Source organism: Durio zibethinus, chromosome 7 (genome assembly GCF_047325235.1).
Source record: "Durio zibethinus cultivar Kanyao isolate XHJ-2024 chromosome 7, ASM4732523v1, whole genome shotgun sequence".
NCBI lineage: Eukaryota > Viridiplantae > Streptophyta > Magnoliopsida > Malvales > Malvaceae > Durio > Durio zibethinus.
In genome coordinates this window covers 12227003-12253182 of record NC_143168.1, presented here as the reverse complement: position 1 = coordinate 12253182, position 26180 = coordinate 12227003, and the positions used below count along the sequence as shown (strand labels likewise).

General features: G+C 30.5%; 1 protein-coding gene across 1 annotated transcript; it reads right to left on the bottom strand.

The window, feature by feature from the left end:
- Nucleotides 1–4978: 4978 nt before the first annotated feature.
- Nucleotides 4979–5953, bottom strand: LOC111277658 (uncharacterized). Its single transcript, XM_022864054.2, has 2 exons — nucleotides 5597–5953; nucleotides 4979–5426 (listed from the first exon to the last, which is right to left on the bottom strand). Exons 1-2 carry the CDS (start codon nucleotides 5770–5772, stop codon nucleotides 5252–5254), a joined length of 351 nt encoding a protein of 116 aa, XP_022719789.1. The 5' UTR covers nucleotides 5773–5953; the 3' UTR covers nucleotides 4979–5251.
- Nucleotides 5954–26180: the final 20227 nt, after the last annotated feature.

Here is a 26180-nt window from a genome sequence, read left to right as displayed (position 1 = left end):
TATTTTACTTTTTTTTTCAACATAAAAAACGGTGTTTATAGTGCCCTTGATGAGAAATGAGTAAAGCACATAGTTAACTTGGATATTCATGAACATTCCGAAAAATTAGAAAACAAGAAAATTAAACAAAAATTTTCCCCAAACACTCTTTCGGTTAATAAAAATAATAAGTCCGTCAATTATTTTTTTTTATATAGATGATGTGTCTTATAGATTGCATCTCTTAATCCTCCTAAAGGGAGTCACAAAAGGAGCTGATTGCATGATTTAAATTTCTATGAACATACCCCACATTAATTCCCAGCTGTAGGGCATAAAGGAAGATAAATTTCCATCAATGATAGATTGTACTGTTTCTAGTAGTATACAAGCCTTTCAAGACAAAAAGTCTCTCTCCCATCAAAGTAGGGAGAATCAAATTTGGTCTTTCTTTGCACCAAACAAATTGTTTTGATTTTTTGAGATCTTTTGTTGTTGTAGCTAAAAGTTTTTTTTTTTCCCTTTTTTTAAATCCAAAACAATTCAACCGAATTAATCAATCAAAAATTTCCAAACCTAGCTGGACAAGTTTTGGAACCTTGAGATTCATAATTTAGAATTTGCCACTAGGCTTTTTAAGCTAACCAAGTTAATTATTTTGTTGTCTCATATTAATTTTTTAATGGCATTAGGTCACAAACTCAAAATTTATGTAGTTTCCTATTCACTCTTAAATTGTTTTGTTGCTATAAACTTTTCCCCATATTCTCCTTATCACAATAAATTAACCCTTTTTCTTGTGTTATAAACTATGCTTAAAATTTCTCCTTGTCCCTTATTTTGTCAATCTTTTCGTTTGATTTATTGAGTCAAATTAGCTGATCTAATACTCCAAACTTGTGTTTGGTTTAGCCATTAAAGTACCATCTTTTTTATCCATATGTAAGCCACATGATTTGAAGCAATCAAATATGATAAGATTCTATATTGGCAATATATCTTGTTAGGATTAAAACCCTATTTATATAAAGTGATGATAGAACAAATAAAAAAAATTAAACACACAAAATTTATAATAGTTCATTATCAACATTAAACACACAAGAAAAATCAAATATAAACTTCCATTCATGTATCAATGTTGTGATCATTATATACAAGCCAACAAGTTAATGAAAAAGCCCATCATATATCATTGAGTCTTTAAATGTATTTGTTCTTCCAAATCATTTTTTCTCATGTCTTTTTTAATACATTTTTCTTAAAATTGATGTGAATAAAAGTTTATTGGATTTGAATTAAATATTTAATACGAGATTGTACATTAGTGCTTTCCCAATCCATAGATTTTAACCCATTTTTATAAAACTTGAAACTTAAGATTTATTTGTATATAGATATAATAATTTGTGTATTCATATCATATAAAATTTTAAAATTCATATATTCATATCATATTTTTTATGAAAATTACGTGTCATAATTTATATCGACAAAAAAATATAAAATATATATTTTTTGTTTTATTAAATTCATAAATAATAATTATTAAAAATTTAAGTTGTGTTATTTTCATATTTTATTTTTGTATTATATTTATATTATATTATTATATCGTATTTTAAATTATCATATATATCCGTACATTTATTTCTTTATTTTAGAAATAATGTAAAAAAAAAAATAACAATTTGGTGAGATGTTTGAAGTGAATAAAGCACATCATGTGCATAAAATTATTAATGTTTCCTATAGTACTTTTCTCGTCTTTTGCCATGTAACCCAGTAGAACAGAAGGTAAAGGCTAACTTGACAAGGGATCGATTGTTTGTACAAATTTATTAGGTATTAAATATGTAGTTAATTTAAAAATTAATTTAAATTTAATCAGTCAAATAAATGGATTGACAAATTTATAGGAAACAATCAATCCATTGTCAAGTCAGCCTTTACCTTCTCTTTAGAGTTGGTTACATGGTAAACACAAGAGAAAAGTACTATAGGAAAACAGTAATAATTTTATGCACGTAAGATGCTTTAACACTTCACAAACAAGATTTTATTTATCTGGTACACGATTATTGATATAATTTCATCATTATATTTTTAATTTTAGAATAAATTTGATATTATTTTTTAATTTTAGAATAAATTTGATCAAAATATAACAGTTGAAAATATTTTATAAAATATTTAATTAAAAAATATTTTATAATTAAAAATATCTTGAAAATGACATGATAGAGAAAATGTTTAAAATCAATTGAAACATTACGATGTAGCAGTATTATATTTAATAAAAATACCATAAAAAAAATTATTTTACTTTCATGATTGTTTTCTCCATCATATCATTTTCAAAATCATTTTTAACAATAAATCAGTTTCTAAACAAAATTTTCTATTAAATTCTTTAATTGCTTTAAATTTTGAAGTATAATAATAAATTTGTATCAAAATTAAAAATATAGTGATAAAATTAAACTAATTAAAAAAATCAATAATAAATTTAAACAATTCACAAAAATAATCATAAATTTGCATCTTATCCTATTATTTTAGCTATAAATCAACCTTTTCCAATAAAGAATTATTTTTCACACTAAAAATAAACATGTATGAAGTTGGGGTAAAATTATAAGTAGCAATTGCCCTCGGTACAATGAAAGGAAAGTTCATATGCAACAGTGATGTTTTCAAGGAGCACCATTAATTGTTAAGTTGACACACCTTCAATAGGTTAATCAAAATTAAAATTAGAGCTTCCCAAGGCTAAAACTAGGAACCAACCATGGGTCCACTTATTTTATTATGAATAAGGGTTAGGTTGTGGGGTTAATTATTTGGTGGGTTGCTCATCAATTGTTATGGTAAAAGGATATTTATCAACCTTCTTTCCTTGGTTGGTTACCAAATTAATTACTACGTTAAAACATGTCTTATTACTTCATAATTCATATTAGGTCAGTATTTAGTTACTAACTAATCTGTGACATGCACATTATAATAATGGAAATTTCAATTAATTAACCTAAATTTTACATCCATATGGCATATGGTCAAGCTAAGGGCCCATCGATATTGGATGATTAAGAACATTTTGTAAGGGATGTTTGGTTGACAGAAAATAAGATTCTTGATCAGAATTTTATTTTTTATAATTTGATATTTTAGTTTGATTGGAAAGTTTTCTTCTGCGTTGAGAATCTTATATTTTCAACAGTATTAGAAAGAAAATAATAATAATAATGAAGAATCCAAAACTCTGCTTGTCCTAAGGGTTTCTAACATTCCCTAAAATGTTATTTTTTTACCATTTTGCCTTAGAAAATGTTACTTTCAATCTATCTTATCCTACAATATAAAATAAATTATATGCTTAATAGACACATAAACTAACACCCAAAGGTATTCCAATCCCAATCCTTTGACACCTGGCTACACCTAAAGTTAAATATTTTTTAAATATAAATTACTTAAATTTTTATTTCTATTGAGTTTATGTTTTGCTTTATTTGAATTTTTTTTTAATTATAAAGAATTATTGTGTTTATTTTTGAAATAATTATTTTTTATTATTAATTTAGTTAACGTGTGAAATCACAAATTTTAATATGATCCCAAGTGAATTAGAAAATAGACAACTAATCATAAATTTCTCTATGGTCCAAGTACACTTATTAATTTGTAGACTTTAAAAAGCAATGTTAGAATAAATTAAAATATTCTCAAATACAAGATTGTGAGTAAGTGTTAGAAGAAAATTAAAAGCAATGTTAAAAAGAAATTAAAATATACACACTTATTCACAAATACAAATTATTTTAAATTAAAAAAATAAAAGTATAGAAAATGAGAAAGGAATGAGTAATTGTTGCTCACATGAGATTTTTATTTTCATCTTAATTTATAAAAAAATTATAATGAAAAAATCTTATAATTTTTATTTTATTCAATTTAGGTCCTCTGTGCTTATTTCCATCTTTACTCAAATCTACTTAATTTATTTGGAGATAATATTTCGTATTTAAATTTTTTCAAACTTAAAATTTCAAAGAATTTTAACATCATGCATATCATAACTAATACTCAATTGATGTTAATAAATTTTTTTAGTGATGCTAAATATTTCAACTAGTTTATATTTACATATGTAACGAAAGCATATATTATGTTAATCTCTTTATAAATTAATAATCTTTCGTTTGAAGTTTTGAACAAGTTTTATCCAAATAAAAGTATAATTTATCAAAAAAAAGATACTAAAGTTGAGGGAAAATATGGCATTGACAAATTACCTTTATTTAAGTTGCCATAATATAAAAATCCAAATTTTATACTTGTCTTAAAGTTAAATAAGTTAGATTTGATGATACATGTATTTATATCATGTAAAATATTAAAATTTATGTATTACCATAATATTTTATATAAAAGTTATGTGACACAATTTTTATCAATACGAAAACATGAAATATAATTTTTTATTTTTATTAAATATATATAATTATTATTAAAATTTTAAATCATATTATTTTCGTATCTTAATATCATATTTCCGTATTTTAATATTATATTATGTTTGTATCATATTTTAAATTACTTCATCTAACCTGAGCCAATAAATAATTGGATTCGGATCAAAATCATTAACCTTGGATGGCCAGTGTAATGGATTAACTTAATTACATATTTACAACATTTTATTTTGTTCGAAGTTTAAAATTAATTTTATTTTATTTTTTATTTATTTATTTTTTCAATAAAAAATTAAAAAAAAAAAAGGAAATGGCAGAGACATGATTGAATAAGGATTGTTCGGTTGGATAAAGGTTTTTAAAAAAATAAAATTCAGTCTTAAACCAATTATCAGATAAACTCCTCGAAGAGTTTAATCCTAGTTGAAACATTATTTAGACTTGGATTCTCATCTATAAATTGGAATCATTATACACAGGGACAGAGACGAAAATTACAGTAAATCAGAGAAACACAGTAGTGAGAAGCAAAAAATAGGTAGGCAAGATTCAATAACCAGTGAGCAAGTACCAAGTTCGATAGCATCCTCAACAATTTCCAAGTTAAGCTTACTGTCACTTTAACTCAACAATTTAGCAACCTACAGCCACACTGAATCGTCCCTCAAGCTATTCCCCATTTCTAGTCAAACCATTGTCGCTCCAATTCCCTCAAATCTCTATTACAGTTCCTCCTACTTTGGCCACTGCCACCACCCTTAAGAGCCAAGTACCTGACCTTGTTTGCATCAGAGTTACAGACTCAAAGACCTTACACCACCGTGAACCAAGTCCCACACAAATAAACCCAATTCCCTACTAACCAACCCAGCAAACAAACCCAATCCTGAGAAAGCCATAAGCCCGCAACCACCAAAATTAGTAACTAAATCAACATCACTAAGCTCTCCTTGGCCACCGAACACACACCTGCAAAGGAAAACAAATAAACACAGCAACAAACACCGCAATAATAACACAAAAAAAAAGAAAAGAAAAGAAAGCCCTCTTCTTCTTGAGATTCGGGCTCCAGTGGTCAAAGGGGATTTGAGTCTAAAAATTTTATAACGAGGAAGCCAAGAAGAAGGGGAAGAACATACCTTGAAGCAGTGGCTAACGGAGCGTCGGAGGAAAAAATCTCAAAGGTTGAACCTGCAGCTTTCAAAATCGGATCACGTAACTCTGGTGAGTTTTTGAAGAAACCAACCATACCATGTGAAAAAGGAGGCCTGTGAAATTTGGTGGGAATCGGTGACCGATCGATAACAGTGTTCATTGGTTACGACGACGGCGTGGCTGAAGCTCAGATGCCAGAATTTGGGAAGCTAAAGCTTTTGGTTTATTTCCTCTGAAACCTACAGAGAGAAAATAGATATTAGTTTCCTAGAGAGAGAGTAAAAAATGAAAATAAAGGAGAGGGCTTGAAAAAAGGGCTTTTATACTGTGAAGGAAATGGCACCGCCTTGGGAAAGGAAGTTGGGTTCTTTTGACCTGCTTCAGTGACCTGCATGTCATCCAATAGTTGATCCGACCGGGTCACTCAATCCATCAACCCATGACACTGCTAACTCGCACTATTTGAGCCACAAGCCAAGTCGCTTAGCCTCCAAGCCATCTTAGAGTCTGCAACCAGGCACTAAACCAAGTCGATTTCATTTTTTGATATTTTATTTATATTTGTTTATTTATTTATTTTTTTAAGTTTTTTTTGCATGATTAAATTTTTAAAAAACTTATAAAATAATATAAAATAAAAATAAAATTTTTAAGAATAAGTAATAATTATTTGATTATGAAATTTTTAGAAATTACAAATGATTAATTTTTAAAAAATTTCTCAAAAAACTTTTTAGGTGAAATTTTTTTTTCTAAATTCGATCCAAATAGAAAAATTTTTTAAGTAAAGTTTCAATAAAAGTAAGTAATATTTATTTTCAAAATAAAAAAATTTAAATAAATTTAATAAATTTTGGGAATGAATTAAATATTATGCAATAATGTGATTTCTGAAAATTTTAAATGAAAATTTTTTAATAAAACCTTAGGTGAAAAATTTCTCTAGATTTGAGCTAAACGGTGATGAAATTCAATAAAAATAATTATATTTTTTTCTCAAATAAAAATTAAAAATTAAAAATAAAACTTAAAAATTTGAGTGAAAATATTTGACAATTATCTAACGATGAAATCTTAAGAAAAATCATAAATAGTTGAATTTTTATGAGATTTTTAGGTGAAATATTTTTTTCTAAATTCAACCTAAATGATGAAAGAATTTAAATGAGACTTTAAAAAATAATTATCATATTATTTTTTTTCCACAGATTAAGAAACTAACAAGAGTTTAGATTCTAAATTTAAACCAAATAGTATAGAATTTAGAAATAAAACTTGTAAGGTATTTCTAAATAGAACTAAATGATAAAAAATTTAGAAATAAAACTTATAAAATAAAAAATAAATTTTGAGGATGAAAGTCATGGTAATCACAAATGGATGATTATCTAAGAGATTTCTACGTTAGAAAATATTTCTAATTTTGGTCAAAATAGTGAAAGAATTAGATATATTTTCAATAAAACAAAATTTAAACAAATAAATAAATGATCAAATATTTCTTACAAGGGAACATTTTCAAGAAAACAAATGAGATTCTTGAAAATTTTTGAGGTGAGGAAGTATTTTTAAGAATTTTACCAGATTGATAGAGAAATCTTAAAAAATTATTTTCAATATTTAAACATTAAGCATTTGACAAAAGACCATTAGAACATAGACCCTTAGGATAATTTAAAAGTAAATGGTACTATCTTAGGATAGGTGTGTGGGGGTGTTATAACATTTTCTATACGTAATCGAACTCCCGAATCTTATTCTGATTAGTAGACTATAACCTATTCCTTAGGAACCCTTACTTAAGCTTAGGATATCCTAAAACAGATAGATTCATTAGGTGGCTAATCACACCTTAATAGAAGATTGGTGGTGACTCCTCTTGTTAAATCTAGCTATAGATTTACAGATCTATACATTATGACAATTTGGTGACTCTATTAGAGATTTCAAGAGTCAGGCCATTAATTAATTTTGAATTATCCTTATTTTTTGTTTGCTTGTTCTTAAATTATTGATTGTTTATTTTGCATTTTTTAACTTGGCTTATGACAATTGAGAATAAAGATTTATATATTTTTTTCACACACACTATCATATGCATGTGTATCACATGAGCTCTATACTCAAGTTTTGTCCTTTTTAGGAGTGAGTAAAGTATCTACATTCTTGTGAGATGATAATCTCTATAATGCTTAGCAAAATACTTTCACTCAAATTGAATCTTTTCTATTTGTAGCTTATGATGAGCGAGGATAGGAGTATCTTACTAGTCTATGATGAATAATGATGTTAGAGCAGTTTGGGAACCTTTAGATTTAACCCAAACCACATGTAGCAAAACATAAAAAGCCAACCTTAGATTAGAGCTATATCTACCCATCATTAAAATCTAACCCTAGTTAGGACATATTGTGGCCCTTTGAGCTTTGTTCATATCAACTTCATGACAAGTTTTATTTGATCTTTATTTATTATTAAGTTGTTATGGGTTGCGTGTTATATTCTAGTCTAGTATCACTAACATATATATATATATTCATCAATACATCATAATGCGATAAACATCAGTACATGCATTCATACATTACTGTGCATACATTCACGTGTCAAATATTCAATGCATTCATACATTCCTGTATATAGGATTCTTAAAAAGTGAGGTTAACAAGCTTTTTTGCATACATGTTGTCATAACATCTAGATCCGGAGATCTATCACTAGACATTAGCTTTAGGAGTCGCCACCAATCTTTTTTTATTTAGGTACGATTGATCACCTAAGGAATCTATCCTTTCAAGGAACACATAAACTTAAGGGTCCCTAAAAGAATAGGTTCAGGTTTATTGACCAGAACAGGGTTCGAGAGTATGGTCACATGTGAGGAAGGTTATAGCACTCTCACAACGTCCATTGAAAGATGATACCAGCTTAATTTTGTGTTATCCAATAAGCTTTAAAAATTTATCAACTAATTAATTATTGAAAATTATTCTCAATTGACTCTAATACTTTTAGCAAAAAATTGAAAAAATTTTCTCACCTCAAGAGTATGCAAAGAAACTACTATTTCACTTGTAGAGGCTCCATCGTCGGATTATTTAACATAAAAAAATTTAAAAAAAGAAAGAAAAGAATAATGATTCAATCTTTGATATAAGTCCTTTCTTTTAAAAAAAAAAAAACACTCATCACTTTCGTACAAGGAAAATTGATTCTTTCAATTTTTCCTTAAAGCATTTGAAAATTTTATTTTCTAGGGAAATTGATATTTTCAACTTTTCCTAAAATGTTTTTGAAAATTTTATTTTTTAAAAAAATTGATACTTTCAACTTTTCCTTAAAGCATTTGAAAATTTTTTTTCAAGGGAAATTGATACTTTCAACTTTTCCTAAAATATTTTTTAAAAAAAAAATTTTATTTTTAAAGAAAATTGATACTTTCAACTTTTCCTTAAAAATATATATTTTTTAAATCTTTTTATTTTTTAGAAAAATTGATACTTTCAATTTTTTATTAAAAATATATATTTTTAAAATTTTTTTATTTTTCAAAAAAATTGATACTTTCAATTTTTCCTCAAAAATATTTTTTTAAAATTTTATTTAAAGAAAATCATTTTAAATAAATAAATAAATAAAATAAGGAATACTAAGTAATTCTAATCTAATCAATAAATAATAATAATAAAAATAATAAAAAAACCTTGAAACGGCTCAATTCGGCTTGAGAAAGAAAACGGCTTGAAAGACACGGCTTCGGAGTACGTGGCTCGGCTCGAACCCAGGTGGAGAAACGGGTCACTAGATCGGGTGCATTATGGGTCGGGTCGCCCAAATGGGAATGCGCAGATCCTGGGATTTTCTTAAGCACAAAATGACGTCGTTTTAACAGGGTATAAAAGGTAAATACCTCCATTTTTTCACCAGATCTCTCCTTCCCTTCTTTTCCTCTTCCCTCTCTCTACTTGAACCTAGATTTCGGTTGAAACTCCATTGAAATCTGGTAAAAACTTGCCAAAAACTTTAAATTTGGTCAAAAAAGTCGTCGAAAAATTAAATGTCACCGGCAAAATTCACTGGATTTTGGAAAATTTCCAAAATTTTTCTAAAAAAACTTCAAAAATTTTGAAAATTTTTTTTCACAAATTCCTAAAGTTATTTCTAATGCCTCATAACCTTTTTAGCTTATGTTCCTCCCCGTTGTGTTTTTTCTTGTGATCTTTGTAGACCTATTTATAGGGATTGATCATAAGAGTTTCTGATCAATCTTAATTCTCGATCAATCCCAATTCCCTCTTGGATTGAGATTCAATCTTTAAATCCAATCTAGACTCTGATTGAATCTCAAATTCACAGTAAAATTCTAACTTTCTGATCAATATCCTTTAATCCCAGCAAAAAAAAAATGAATAGATAAATAATAAATAAAACATATCAATAAAAATATATGTATATTAATAGATAAATAATAAATAATAGTTAATAATAAAATTTTATATACATTAATAGATAAATAATAATATATATTAATAAATAATAATAATAGTAATAAATAAATAAATAATAAATGAATAAATAAGATACAAAAAAAATAAAAAATAAAAAATAAAATAAAATGGGCTTACCCATTTGGACCAGGCCCAATTGATCCAGGCTTGGACCAAATGAGTGTCTACAGCTGCCTCTCTTTACTCATTTTTTGTGAAACAAGAATTGTACAAAGACATTGACACCCATTCAAGACTCAACTTGACATTTTTTTTGCTTTTTTTTTTTGTTAAAATTTTGATCAAGGTCCTCTAAGTAGAGGCTCAACGACTTTAAAAATAAACAAAGCTCCTCTAAACAGAAGTTTCATGCCTTGAAAATAAATGGCTCCTCTAATTAGAGGCTCAACCACTTTTGAAAAGTAAATTGCTCCTCTAAATAGAGGCACCATACCTTTGTAAAAAAAATAAATGGCTCATTTAATTAGAGGTTCAACCACTTTTGGAAAGTAAATTGCTCATCTAAACAGAGGCACCATAACTTTGAAAAAATAAATGGCTTCTTGACAATCATGTCCAAAGGAGTCAAAGATCATGTTTGAAGAAATTTCAGGAGATTATGCTTAAAGGTCTTACAAATCGATCCTGATGCCAAAATATATCATTTTCCAAGAATTAGGGACTTACCTCTCAAGCTTTTTCTCGAACGAGAATTGAAAAATCAAAAAGTCTTCGCATTTGCCTTCTCTATGTGAGATCCTAAAATACCTCTGCTTCTTATGTATTATGCTTTCTTGAATGTAGTATGTGCTATATGAAATGCATTGTATGCGAAATTCAATGCATGCTATGCAAGTGCTGGCTAATTAGTTCTCATTTAATTGTGGTACTCAAGTTTTTCAAGCTCTTTTCTTGGTCTTCAAACCATTGATTCTTCAAAGACCAAGTTACGCCATTTTTTCAAGATCAAGCCAGTGTAACTCTCAATCATCTCTTCTCTCACATTCTTTCTGTAAGAAATCTCTTTCCAAATTCACTGTCCTTATTAGGAACTGAACATCTCAAATTTACCTTTATCACTCTTAACTTCTTCAATGTAATGTAGAAATCTTTCATGCCATTATTCATTTATCAATCATTATTTCAAACTCAAAAAGTAAGAATGCATTTACACATTTCTTCCATTGTAAGGTATTAAGGAGAAAAGAATATGAATGGTTAGAAAATAGTCAACAAAAGGCACATAAAGAGTGAAGTAGAATGTCTTTTATTAGTGAAAATGTTGGCAAACTTTGGCCAAGAAAGAATTACAAAAATAAGCATAGGGAGACAATGCCCAAAAATTAACAATTGGACAATCATGATAACACATCTCAAGGTTCTTCTGAAAACCCAAACATCTGATGCATTTAACAACTTAGAGCTCCTTCAAATTTACTAGCCTCCATGCCAATGAACTTTTAGACTTGATGCTGTATCTTTTCTATCTAAGCTGCCTTTTTAGGTTTTCAACTTAGATAAACTCCCTATGACTCAAACTACTCTTTTAAGGTTTTCGCCTTGAGTCCTCCTTTTTCATTTACTTTTTTTTTCTTTTTTTCTTTTTTCTTTTCATTTTCTTTTTTCATTTCATTTTTTCTTTTTTTTTCAAGCATAGTATTTTTTCACAGCATCAGAATTTATAGGATAGGGTAAATCATTTTCTTCCATCTCAGTTAGTATTAGTGCTCTACCCGAGAAAGTCCGTTTCACCACATACGACCCTTTCCAATTCGGAGTTCATTTTCTTATATTATCATGCTGGTTTGAGAAGATTCTCTTCAAGACCAACTTTTCTTCTTAAAAGCAATGAGGTCGAACCTTTTTGTCATGAGCCTTCATCATTCTTCTTTGATATAACTGACCATGACATAATGCAGTCAATCTTTTTTTTTTTTTTTATGAAATTTAACTGTTCATAGCGTTCTCTAATCCATTCAACTTCTTTCAATCTAACTTCTTTTAAAATCTTTAAGGATGAGATCTCTACTTTCACTGGTAGTATAACTTTCATCCTATAAACAAAAAAAATGAGGTTGCCCCAGTAGAGGTACGCACTGACGTTCGATATGCATGCAGTGCAAATGACAACTTCTCATGCCAATCTTTATAAGTCTCGATCAGCTTATCAAGAATTTTTTTTATGTTCTTGTTGGCTGCCTCAACTGCCCCATTCATTTTCGAACGGTATGATGTCGAGTTATCATGCTTGATCTTATATTGGGCACATATTTCTTGCATCATCTTACTATTTAGATTCTTGACATTGTCTGAAATAATTTTTTTTAAAAGTTTATATCTACAGATGTTCTCTCTTTTTATGAAGTTACAAACCATAGATCGTGTTACATTTACATATGATGCTCCCTTCAACTATTTTGTGAAGTAATTTATCATCACAAAAATAAACTTATTCCCATTAAAAGCTTTTGGGGTGATAGGACCAATGACATCCATGTCCCACATTGAGAATGGCCAAGGTAGTGCCATAACATGTAAAGCAGATGACGGTGCATTGATCTTATTAGCATATATTTGGTATTTATGGCATTTACGAGCATAGTCAATGCAATCATTCTATATTGTCAACCAGTAGTATCCTGCTCTCATGATCTGTCTCACCATTATATGTCCACTGACATGTGTGCCGCATATTTCATCATGCACCTCTTCAATGATTTTTTTTCCTTTAGCCTTACTTACGCATCTTAGTAATACTTGATCATGGCTTCTTTTGTACAGAACATCCCCATCCAAGAAAAAATTCATAGCTAATCTTTGGATGACCCTTTTATCGTTCTTTGTTATTTGACCTGGGTATTATCGATCCTTAATATACTATAAGATATCATAATACCAAGGCTTTTCATCTTTCTCTTTTTTTATATTAGAGCAATAAGTTGGCATATCCTTAACATCTAGCCTAATGGGTTAAATGTCAGCATTATCATTAATTCGAAATATTACAGCCAGAGTAGCTAAGTCATTGATAATCAGATTCTCTTCTCGAGATAAATGATCAAACTGGATATCTTCAAATTATGTTATCAACTCTAAAATATACTTATGATATGGAACGAGTTTTGAATCTCACGTTTCCCATTCTCCTTTCAACTGATATATAACTAAAGTTGAGTCTCGAAACACTTTTAATGCTTTCACTCTTCTATCTATAGCAACTTGTAAGCCCATGACATATGCCTCATATTCAGCGATGTTATTTGTGCAATTAAAATTTAACCTCGCTGTTACAGGGTAATATTATTCTTCTGGAGAGATCAAAATCGTCCCAATTTCATGCCCTAGGGCATTGACGGCTCCATCAAAATACATTCTCCAACACTTTTCTTCATACTTCCTCTTCTTCAGTTGAGAAATAGTTATTAGATCTTCATCAGGGAATTTTAACCTCATTGGTTCATATTTTTCAGTAGCACGATCTGCAAGAAACTTCGCTATAACACCCCATTTTATTACCTTTTGGCTTACATATATAATATCATATTTCGAGAGCATTACTTGCCATCTATCAATTTTTTTAGACAAAAAAAGCTTCTTAAAGATGTATTTAATTGGATCCAATTTTACTATGAGCCATGTGGTATGATAGAGCATATACTGTTTGAGTCTTTTAGCAGTCCATGCATAACATATTTTCTCCAATAAAGAATACTTGGATTCATATTCTGTGAATTTTTTACTCAGATAGTAAATAGCTCTCTCTTTTCGGCTAGACTCATCTTATACCTCAGTACACATCTCATTGAATTTTCACACACTGTCAAGTATATAATTAAAGGTTTCCCTAGAACAGGTGACACCAACATTGGAGGGTTTGACAAGTATTGCTTAATTTTATTAAAAGTCACTTGACATTCTTCATTCTATTTTCTCGGATTATTCTTACGGATAAGTTTAAATATGGGATCATATTTGTAGGTAAGCTGAGCGATGAACCAAGAAATGTAATTCAATCTTCTAAAAAAATCTCAAACTTTCTTTGGTGTATTTAGAGGTGACAAATTTTGAATGGCTCATATCTTGTCTGGATCGATTTCAATCTCTCTTTCACTGACCACAAAGCCTAGTAACTTTCCTGACTTTACCCCAAAGTTACACTTGGCTGGGTTTAAGTTGAGCTGAAACCTTCTCAATCTCTCAAATAACTTTTAGAGACTGGTGACATGATTTTCATTCTTACAAGATTTTGTAATCATATTGTCTACATACACTTCAATATCTTTATGCATCATATCATGGAAAAGTGTTACCATGACCCTTTGATATGTTGTCCCAGTATTCTTTAACCTAAAAAGTATAACTTTGTAACAAAAGGTTCTTTACATGGTCACGAAAGTGGTCTTTTTTATATCATATATAGCCATTTATATCTGATCATACCCTAAGAACCGATCCATAAAGGAAAAAATTGAATGCCTAGCCGTGTTATCTACCAATGTGTCAATGTGAGGTAAAGAAAAGTTATCATTTGGACTAGTCTTATTCAAATCATGATAATCTACACACATTCATACCTTTTCATCTTTCTTAAGAACTAGTACTATATTGGCTACCCACTTTGGATACTTAGCCACTTGTAGAAAACCTGTATCAAATTATTTTTTCACCTCTTCCTTAATCTTTAATAGCATTTCAGGCTTTATTCACCTTAATTTCTGCTAGACTGGCTTACATTCTGGCTTTAGGGGTAATATGTGCTCTACTATCTCTGTGCTTAACCCTGGCATATCTTGGTAAGACCAAACAAACACATCTATGAATTTTTGAAGTAAATCTGCCAAATGTTGCCTATCTCTTGATGAAAGTGAAATGCTAATTCTGATATCTTTCTTATTTCTTCATCTCTCAGATTCACTAAGTTAACTATCTTTTGATAAGGCTTAATTGGCTTATTTTCTTGTTCAATCAATCTCATTAAGTCCAGAGGCATAACATATTCCTCAGAATTCTCTTCATTGTCAAGTTCATTAGTGTTAATTGAATTCTCAAAACTAACCTCTTGATTGTTATCATAATTATCTTCATGTTTATTTAAGGACCTGAAATTGAATAAAATGGAATATGTTGGCAAAATGTGTTTAGAAAATGGCAATAATGAAGACACAAGAGGAAATGAACGTAAATGCATCATTCCTAATCTTTATTAAAATAATAAAAGATAAATGGCCCAAATAAGAAAGATCACCCTAATGCCTTAGGCAATAACTATTGAGATGTACACTTACATTGAATTAGTTTCAAAGGTCAAAGGTATTTCAATGACACTCTAATTATTCAGCTCATAATCTGATGGATAAAAATAAACCCACCCTTTTTGATTAAGTCTCGTTTCATCTTCAATAGCATGAATGGTTAACTAGGTAAAAGTTTTTTTCATGTTTTTTCTTGTATCTAGTTACATGAATCTTTCAAATCTGAAAGTCTCATACAGGTGTGAGATAACCATTAATCTTGCTGTTTTACCTATTGGCCTTCTCTTGATCTTTCATTCTATTACTTCATAGTCTAGGCCTAGCTTTTCACTATTGTCTACCACTGTCGGGGGTTTTCTTATTCCTTGTAAGTTCTTACCCAGCCCTAATCCTAGATACCAGCCCTTATTGATGACTTGGCTCATCACTATTCTTGAAAAAGGTTAATTTTTAAATCTTTCACCTACATAATTAATTAGTTCAAAAGATCGATAGGAGCATTCTATTGCTTCTTCGGTAGCCTCTACATAAGGAACATTCAACGATTGGATCACTAACATATCTTTCTCTCCAACTACCATTACTAATTAACCTTCTACATTAAACTTGATCTTTTAGTGCAAGATAGAGGGCACAACACCTGCCATGTGAATCCATGGCCTTTTCAGTAGACAGCTGTAAGATGGAAAAATATCCATCACTTGAAATTTCAAATTAAAAGTGCATGGCCTAATTTGTAAGGGCATCTCAATATCTTTTAGGACTTCTCTTTTGATCTCATTAAAAGTTCTTACGATCATTTAACTGCCTTTCATATGAGAGTAGTCAATGGGTAGCCTTACCAAAGTTGAAATAGGCATGACGTTGATAGCGGAGCCATTATCAATAAGGACTTTAGCTATGATATGGCTTTTACATTTGATTGTGATATACAAAGCCTTGACACTTCTCTTTTCCTCCGAAAGAATCTCATCATCGCTGAATGTAATTTGGCATGACTAGATTTTCAACCAGGTGGTTCACATATTCAACTGATACATTATGTGTCACATATGCTTGGTTTAATACTTTCAGCAAAGCATTTCGATGTGGTTCTGAATTTAATAGCAGTGATAATAATGAGATTTATGCTGGCATCTTGTTCAACTGTTCAACAACTCAATATTCCTTATGTTTTACCAACTTTAGGAATTCATAAGCCTCTTTTTCTAACACCGATTTCGGGTGATCTTCTTTAGGTTCTACTTCAAGGTTATTTCATATTTCTCCTACCTTAACTTTCTTTCTTTTAGCCTTCTCTAATATTTTTGGAGTGTAGCGTCTTTCATTTCGGTAATGCCTCATACACCAGTTATATTGAAAGTGTCAACTTTAAAGACATCCCCTTCTTACTTCTAAACTACTGTATCGCAGCTATATTTTTAAGGTACAACTTTATCATCCTTATATGAAAATAGAGTTGAAACTTTAAAAGTTACTACCCTGGGAATGAGTTTATCTAGGACTGACTTTAGCTTATTCCTATAATGAATCGTCACCGACTTTGGAAACAATTTTGTAGGCTTATCTGTCATGGATACTTTAACACTTCTTGAAACTTCTTTTTCTTCATAGATTTTTAACTGGTATAAATCTAAGAGCTTTTGCACCTCTTGGAGAAATTGCTTACAAGTTTTGATAGGGTGACCAACTGTCCCATTATGATATTTATAACTAGTACCTTTTATATATAATCTATGATAGTTGTGTAGACTCACCAGTTGTATCATGTCAGCTTTTCATAAAATATCAAATAGCTGACTAAGAGGTATCTTAATATCTACCATTTTTCTTTTCAGATAACACTCATATTCATTACTCAAGGCATTCACATTATGATTAGGCAAAAGATTATGACTAACATTTGGTGCAGTTACCCCTTATGTATCAAAACTAATCATTTGATCTTTGATCAATCATTGCACTTTGTGTTTCAAGATAGTATAATTTTTAGTGGAGTGACTAGCGATCCAACAGTGATAGTCACAATGGGCTGTAGGATCATATCACTTAGGGTAAAGTGGCTTGAATGGCTTTAATTTACTAGGAGCAATCAGATGATTATTGTAAAGTTCACGATATAACTCCGTATAGGTCATATGGATTGAGCCAAATACAAGTTTTTCACGAGTGGTTCGTTGCTCTCGAGAACCTCCCATTGGGCTGGCTGAATGAGTCTGAGGTCTTGAGGTAGGTTGAGTGTTAGGACTGTATGTGGCATTCTAAGGTCAAAAGAAAGGTTGATATGTTTGGGGGTAAGATGGCTGTGGGATGGGTTGGTATGGATAAAAAGAGGTGTTATTCACATCAAGATAATCTGGGGGATATTCTTATGGTGAGTAAGGTTGATAACCCCTGAATTACAGTCTATCAAAGCTCACAGCTTAAGCTTCAGTCTCTTTCTTCTTTAAGGCTTTTTGTTGGATGCTTTACCTCCTTTCAACTTGTCATTCTTAATGGTACTCTCAATAATTTCTCTTAAAATTATCATATCAGTAAAATTTTTGATTACGTTCCCTATCATCTTTTCCTAATAAGAAGAATTTAAAGTACTAACAAACAATACTGTAGTCTCTTTCTCAGTCAGAGGAGATTGTACCTTAAAAGCTACATCCCTTCATCTCTAGACGTATTCCTTAAAAGACTCATTTACCTTTTTTTTTAAGTTCTGTAAAGGCAAACGATCATGAGCCAAATCTATAATATGTCGATATTGATTAATGAAATCATGAGCTATATCGCTTCAAGAACGAATGCGAGTTTTGTCCAGCTGGACATACCACCTAGCAGTAGAGCCTGTAAGGCTATGTTGAAAAACATGCATTAGTAATTTTTTTATTATGAGCATAGGCTACCATATTTCGATAATACATGGTGATATGGGTTTTTGGGCATTTCGCACCATCATATTTTTCAAATTTTGATATTTTAAATTTTGGTAGAATGATTACATCTGGGACTAAGCACAACCTAGCAACATCAACAAAAGCATAAAATTCAATCTTTTTTACGGCTCGTAATCTTTGTTCAAGCATACTAATATTTGGATCTTTCAGAGACTCCGCCACTTTTATTTTTTTTTTTTCTTTTTTTTTTAAGTCATCTAGATCAGGAATCGATTCTATTTCCTTTTCAGTAAAGACAAGATTTATATAGCTATAGTAATACCTTGGATTCAAAGCTGATGGTATTTCGGGGTATATAGGATATGAGAACTGTTGTGACAAAATATCCTGTGTGGGCTAAGCTTGTTGTAGATCAAAACCTGAAGGATACAAAAGGTCAACCACTTTTTATGTAAGAGGCCTTGTTGGCTTGTATTTTTTTCTATTTTTTCCCTTGTACAACTTATTGAAAGCATATAGAATCTTGTTCAACTCATTCTCAATCTTTTCCTATGCTTTCTCAAGCTTTTCAAATCTGTGAGAATTTTTTTGCTCCATTTGTCTGGCTCTGGCTCTTGTGTTATATCGATGGACAAGGTTCTCGTTAGATGGAGATATCATTGAACCTTGAATATCATATCTTAGAATTAGCAAATTTATATGACTATCTCATGGTTACTTTGTTAAGTGTAATGAGTGAGAATGCAATGAATGAAAATACATGTATGCAAATAACATTTTTCTTAAGACGGTATTTAACTAAAAGATTTCATTTATTCCAAAAAATTTTTATTTACATTGAGTTTATCATCCTAGAGTTATAACCATAAAATCATTTGATCTGTTCATATTGGGCCTTGGCTTCTTCGATGAAGTTTAATAAAAGCTGCCCATGTTTTTCTACTAGGGCCACCACTTGTTTTAATGCATCTGTCTCTTCTACCATCTCTCTTGCCTTGCATACACCTTTACAAATTTGGGTCGCTAGGTGCTCAATGTACTTCTATCTTCCTAAGTTCTCTCTTTTATCACACCAGATTTGGTATGATGACTCTCTATGCTCTCTAACCAATGTAGCAATATGGTCTTCTTGTTCATTCAACTTTTGTCTCAACCTACTTAAGTAGCTATTAACATGCTATTCTCTGTCTGTACTTGGATACTTTCTTTTTTTAATTCAGCATATTTTTATTTCAATCTTGCATTCTCTTCAGTCAGCTCAACAATTGTTATCTCTTTGGCCCTTTCTCTCACACATAACCTTTTATGTTCTTGATGTAGCTCTGCTAAGTCTTCAATAGCTGTATCATGTTCTCTAACAATCTTGTAAACTCTGGCTTCATGTCTTTCAGCTCTATCTTTCCACTGATCTTTTTCTTCTTGAAACTTTTAGATTTCTTGCTTTAACTTATCCTTTTCAGACTCAAACTCTTTTATCACAAGCTCTAATTCTAATAGTGTCTCTTCAAGCTTTCCTCCTGTTGGCAGTTCAAAGCTTTCATAAGTGAATACCATTTTCTGTCTTCATTTTGCTCTCCAAGGTAAATACCCTAGAGTGACTTTATCAGTAAATGATCCAGGACTCACTATTCAGGGGTTTTTCTATGCTTTAATCATCTCATTCATCCTCTGAAATACTTTTGGCTTACTGTAAGAGAAATCTAATTAATGAAGCTCATACGTCATAGATGAACTGTTCTGCCCTAAACTACCTTCTCACTGCATAATTTGTTGCTTCTCATAAACCCAAAAGTGGGACCATTATATTATCCCCACACTGATACAACTAGGGGTGTAAATGATACATTAGTACTCGCAAGCTACTCGGGTTCGATTCGAAAAAAACTCGAATTCGATTCGATTATTGTCAAGTCGAGCTCGAGCTCGAGTAGCTCGACTTATCGATCGAATCGAATTCGAGTATTCTTATTCTGACTTAAGTAGCTCGCGAGCCTAATCGAGCTTTTATATTTAAATATATTTTTATTATTTTAATTAATAAAATATTTCGAGTCCGAGTTCGAGTTCGAGTTCGAGCATGAATAATCAAACTCTTATCGAGTATACGAATCGAGCTTATCTTTACATATTAATCAAGCTTAATCGAGCGAGCTCGAGTAGTTCAAATTTGATCACGAATCAAGCTCCAACTTGAAAAATAAAACTCGATCGAGCTCGAGTCGAGTATCGAGCCCCGAATTATGAGTCGAGCTTGAGCTTTTCACTATTCGACTCGGCTCGACTCGTTTACAGCCCTAGATACAACATAAGTCCACGATTCATCCACGGAACCAACCATCTTACTTCGACATTGGTCAATTTTTGTAGAAAAGCTATCCACTCTTTTTTAGACTTTTGTTTTGACCACCCACTTTCACAAAATTCCTTAATCGAAGCTTAATTACGGATATAAAGCTTTGAGAAAGTACCTTTTCTTCATTCAAAGTGGCTTTTCATTTATAAGTATAATAACTGTATGTAACTTATAAAGCGCCTTCCATTCCGACCACAGTAACTCAAAGATCTGATAGTCTATGCTAATATTACCGTTAAAGGGTTATAACCGTTGATCACACTCTCGAAGAAGTCAACCATTGCTATTTTAATGTAACCGAAAACCTTTGAAAAGATCACTATTCTATATATAGCTAAGGCAAATACATCTAAGCCCTATTTTTCGTTGGCATGTTTCACTAAAAACTCATGAAAGAACTTTTACGGTAGGCAAACCTATTCTTGTTTCTTCTTTGTATGAGAATCCACAACTTCTTTGTCTATCCCTATAAGTTGAGCCAAACCTTTACGAAATCTTGACTTGTGTTTTTTGACATATATCTTACAGGAGCCTCGAGGTGCAAACCCAACAAAGTCAAATATTTTTCGATGATTGGTGTCATATCAACTTTATTGAAGATGAAACACTTGTATGCAACATCCCAAAATTATGTTGCAGCTCTGATTAGTTTATCGTCAATAACTACTACGCAAATGTGTGCTATATGCTCGTGTTTTTGGTAAAACTTCTCTTGTCTAGCTGGGTTCATCTTTTTTCATATATCAACCAATTTTTCTAGATTATTTTGTTTGAAGAGGATAGATGTTTCTTAAGATAGGGTAGAATCCTACTCGATTGATAAACAATCCCTTATCTTCAGTTGAATCTTTTCTGAGTGGACCCTTACTTCGTTGGGTGACTCGTAAAGAGCTAATATAGATGAAAAATAAACTAGTCGTTCTGTGGAGTCCATGAAAAATTTTTATTGAAGATCATCTTTCGAGCAAATATTCTTTATGTAACTTTATGATATGAGCATGAACCAATGCAAAAGAATGAGAAAAAATGTTAGTATGCCAAAAAAAAAAAAGAATAAATAAATAACTAAGTAAATTAAAACATCACACAGAATAAGATGAATAAACCCTATGCTTTTGATCAATTTTAAAAAGGAAAGATGATGTCTCTATCTATAGGTTAGGCACTCTTAAGGTTCACTATATGTGGTTTGAGGTTAAAGTCTAAAGGTTCCCAAATTGCTCCTTACATCATTGTTCATTACAGACTAGTAAGGCACCCAAATCTTTACCTATTACAGGTTACAAACGAAAAGGGTTCAATTTGAGTGGGAGTGTTTCGCTAGCCACTGCGGAGGCATTAAACCTCACGAAAGCAATAGATATTTTACTCCCTCATAGAGGAATAGAGCTCGGGTAGAGAGCTCATGTTATGCATATGCATATGGATGACATAATTAATAACGTAAATGAACAAGAATGAATAAATAAAAAAAATCTAAACAAAATGTTCAATTTTATTAGGCTTTTGGACAACACAAATTTATTTGCTGACTTGACTTTCGACATGTCCTCAGTGGAGTCACCAAACTGTCATAACATCTAGATCCAATGATCTATCGCTAGACATTAGCTTTAGGAGTTGCCACCAATCTTTTTTTATCTAGGTACGATTGGCCACCTAAAGAATCTATCCTTTCAAGAAACACATAAACTTAAGGGTCCCTAAAAGAATAGGTTCAGGTCTGTTAACCAGAACAAGGTTCGAGAGTATGGTCACATGTGAGGAAGGTTATAGCACCCTCATAATGCCCATCGAAAGATGGTATCAACTTAATTTTGTGTTATCCAATAAGCTTTAAAAATTTATCAAGTAATTAATTATTAAAAATTATTCTCAATTGACTCTAATGCTTTTAGCAGAAAATTAAGAAAATTTTTTCACCTCAGAAGTATGCAAAGAAACTACTGTTTCACTTGCAAAGGCTCTATCGTCGGATTATTTAACATAAAAAAATTCAAGAAAAGAAAGAAAAGAATAATGATTCAATCTTTGATATAAGTCCTTTTTTAAAAAAGAAAAAAACACTCATCGCTTTCATACAAGAAAAATTGATACTTTCAACTTTTCCTTAAAGCATTTGAAAATTTTATTTTCTAGGAAAATTGATACTTTCAACTTTTCCTTAAAGCATTTGAAAATTTTTTTCAAGAGAAATTGATACTTTCAACTTTTCCTAAAATGTTTATTTTTTTTTGAAAATTTTATTTTTAAGGAAAATTGATACTTTCAACTTTTCCTTAAAAATATATATATTTTAAATATTTTTATTTTTCAAAAAAATTGATACTTTCAACTTTTTCTCAAAAATATTTTTTTAAAATTTTATTTTAAAAAAATCATTTTAAATAAATAAATAAATAAATAAATAAAATAAAGAATACTAAGTAATTCTAATCTAATCAATAAATAATAATAATAATAATAATAATAAAACAAAATCTTGGAATGGCTCAGCTCCGCTTAACGGCTCGACTGAGGAAGAAAATGGCTCGAAGAACACGGCTTGGGAGTACGCGGCTCGACTCGGCCCGACTTTGACTCGGTTCAAACCTAGGTGGAGAAACGGGTCGTTGGATCGAGTGCTTTATGGATCGGGTCACCCGAATGGAAACGCGCGGATCTTAAGTTTTTTTAAGCGTAAAATGACATCATTTTAATAGGGTATAAAAGGCAAATACCTCTATTTTTTCACCAGATCTCCCCTTCCCTCTCTCTCTTCCCTTCTTTTTCTCATTCCTCTCTCTACCCGAACTCAGATTCTGATTGAAACTCAATCGAAATCTGGTAAAAACTTGTCAAAAACTTCAAATTTGGTTGAAAAAGTCGTCGAAAAATTCAAATGTCGCCGAAAAAATTCATCGGATTCTGGAAAATTTTCAGAAATTTTCCAAAAAAATTTCAAAAATTTTGAAAAAAAAATTTCACAAATTCCTAAAGTTATTTCTAATGCCCCAGAACCTTTTTAGCTTCTGTTTCCTCCCTGTTGTGTTTTTCGTGTGATCTTTGTAGACCTATTTATAGGGATTGATCAGAAAAGTTTCTTATCAATCTCAATTCCCTCTTGGATTATGATTTAATCTTTGAGTCCAATCTGGACTCTGATTGAATCCTAAATTCACAGTAAAATTCTAACTTTCTAATCAATATCCTTTAATCCCAGCAAAAAAAAATGAATAGATAAATAGATAAATAATAAATAAAATATATCAATAAAAAATATTAAAATATATCAATAAAAAATATATATATTAATAGATAAATAATAAATAATACTTAATAATAAAAATTTATATACATTAATAGAGAAATAATAATATATATTAATAAATATATATTAATAAATAATAATAGCAATAAATAAATAAATAAGATAAAAAAAATAAAAAATAAAATAAAATGGGCTTACCCATTTAGACCAAGCTCAATTGATCCGGGCTTGGACCAAATTGGGTGTCTACACATGTTTAGTAACATGAACATGCTAACTGTGGTACAAGGTTCAAAGATAGCTCTACCTTTTAAGAATCCAGTTCAACCCATTCACCATCAATACAATACCAGAGTCTGAGCTAGACAGATAGAATAAAAAAATTTCAGTCATTTTGAAAATATTAAAAAAGCCCAAGAAGAACTCAGAGGAGAGTTGGATAAAATTTTGAATGCCTTAAACAAGCTAAATAAAGGAAAGAGGGTGGAAAAAGCTCCAAGACAACCTGAACATCTTATGCAAGATGTAATTGACCCTTTGTACCCTCAAGGATTGAGTCTTTATCAAGGCCAACCTTCTTAAGGGATACAAGCAAATTTCCTTAGGGTCTATCTACACACTAACCTAGAATACAATCTAATACTGCCCAAAGTTAGTTCCAAAGTTATGCTAATCAAGTCTTTTGGGAGAAAGCTTTAGAACTAATACAGGTCCCTAATTTGGATGATCTGAAAGAAAAGGAAAAGTTAAAGTTAAAAATAGTCAAGTTGGTAGAAGATTCAAAGGCTGACCAGAAGATGAACAAGCTCGAAGAAAGGTTGCGAGCATGGAAGAAATTGATTTCTATGGTTTTGTAGACACCCAATTTGGTCCAGGCCCAGATCAATTGGGCTTGGTCCAAATGGGTAGGTTCAATTTTATCTTTGTCATTTTTATTTTTATTTTTATTTTATTTTATATTTTATGTATATCCTATGTATTTTATTATTTATGTATTATTAGTAATATATATATTTTTTATTATTTTTTATCTTTTATTTTATTTATTTTTGTATTTTTATCTAATTATATATCTGATATTATTTTTTTTATTTATCCTATAATAATTTTTTATTTATCTTTTCTAATTATCTAGTTTTTTTATTTTGATTTTTGGAGGGCTGAGATTGAAGTTCAAGAATCCCACTAGGAATGGAAATTCAATCAGAAGAGTCCAGTTGGATTCAAAGATTGAATTCCAGTCCAAGGAGGAATTGGGATTGATCAGGAACTCCTGATCAATCCCTATAAAAGGGACCCTTTGGAACAGATGAAGAACAGAGAAAACAGTAAGCAAAGCTACTGATTTGAGAGAAAAGGAGGCGTATAGGAAGCTAGGAAAAGTTTAGGAGTGTTCTGGGAGTGAGAAAAAAATTTTTAGAAATTTTTGGCGAAAAATTTTTCTGGAAATTTCTGAGAAATTTCCAGATTCCGACGAAAATTCCGACGAAATTTAAATTTTTCGACAATAATTCTGGCAAACATTGAATTTTCCGACTACCTGCCCAGTTTTCGACGAAGAATCCCAGAAATCGGTGATATTCCGGCCAACTTTCGGTGAAATTTTCAGATTCCGACGACATTTTCCAGAATCTGACACCGATGTTCTTCAGCTTTTAGAGAGAAGGGAGAGGAAAAGGGAAGAAGAGAGAGAGAGGGGAGGAGCATTCTGTCGAAAAACGAATGGGATTGCCTTTTATACGCTCCCAAAACGACGTCGTTTTGGCCTTAAGTAACCAGAGGATCCACGCGTTTTACCGAACCCGACCTGACCCGAGCGTTGACCCGCTTTCCTGACCCGTGCGTGCTGCCCCTCCTCCAAGCTGAGCCGAGCTGAGCCGAGCTTCCAAGCCGCTCCCCCGAGCCGTTTCCCTACCTTAAGCCGAGCCGAGCCATAGCCGAGCCGCTGCGGGTTTTTTTTTTAAAAAATTTTTTTAAAAATTTTTTTAAAAATTTTATTTATTAGATTAGGTTTATTTAATATTCTTTTTATCTTTATTTTATTTTTATTTTTTTTTTACTTTTCTTTATTTATTTTTATTTATTTTTTTTATTATTCTATTTTCTTTAAATAAAAAATCAAAAATTCCAAAAAAAATATTTTTAGGGAAAAGTTGAAAGTATCAATTTTCTTTAAAAATAAATTTCAAAAAGGGTTTTTGAGGAAAAGTTGAAAGTCTCAATTTTCCTTAAAAAAAATAAATAAATAAATTTTCAAAGAAATATTTTTGGGGAAAAGTTGAAAGTATCAATTTTCCTTAGAAATAAATTTTCAAAAAAGAGATTTTTGAGGAAAAGTTGA

What these genes read in the sequence shown, in the direction of transcription:
- LOC111277658 (XM_022864054.2), bottom strand. Translation starts at nt 5,772, where the DNA reads ATGAACACTGTTATCGATCGGTCACCGATTCCCACCAAATTTCACAGG. An exon ending in CCGTTAGCCACTGCTTCAAG is followed by an intron (nt 5,427 to 5,596) that starts GTATGTTCTTCC and finishes TTTCCTTTGCAG; the next exon opens with GTGTGTGTTCGGTGGCCAAG.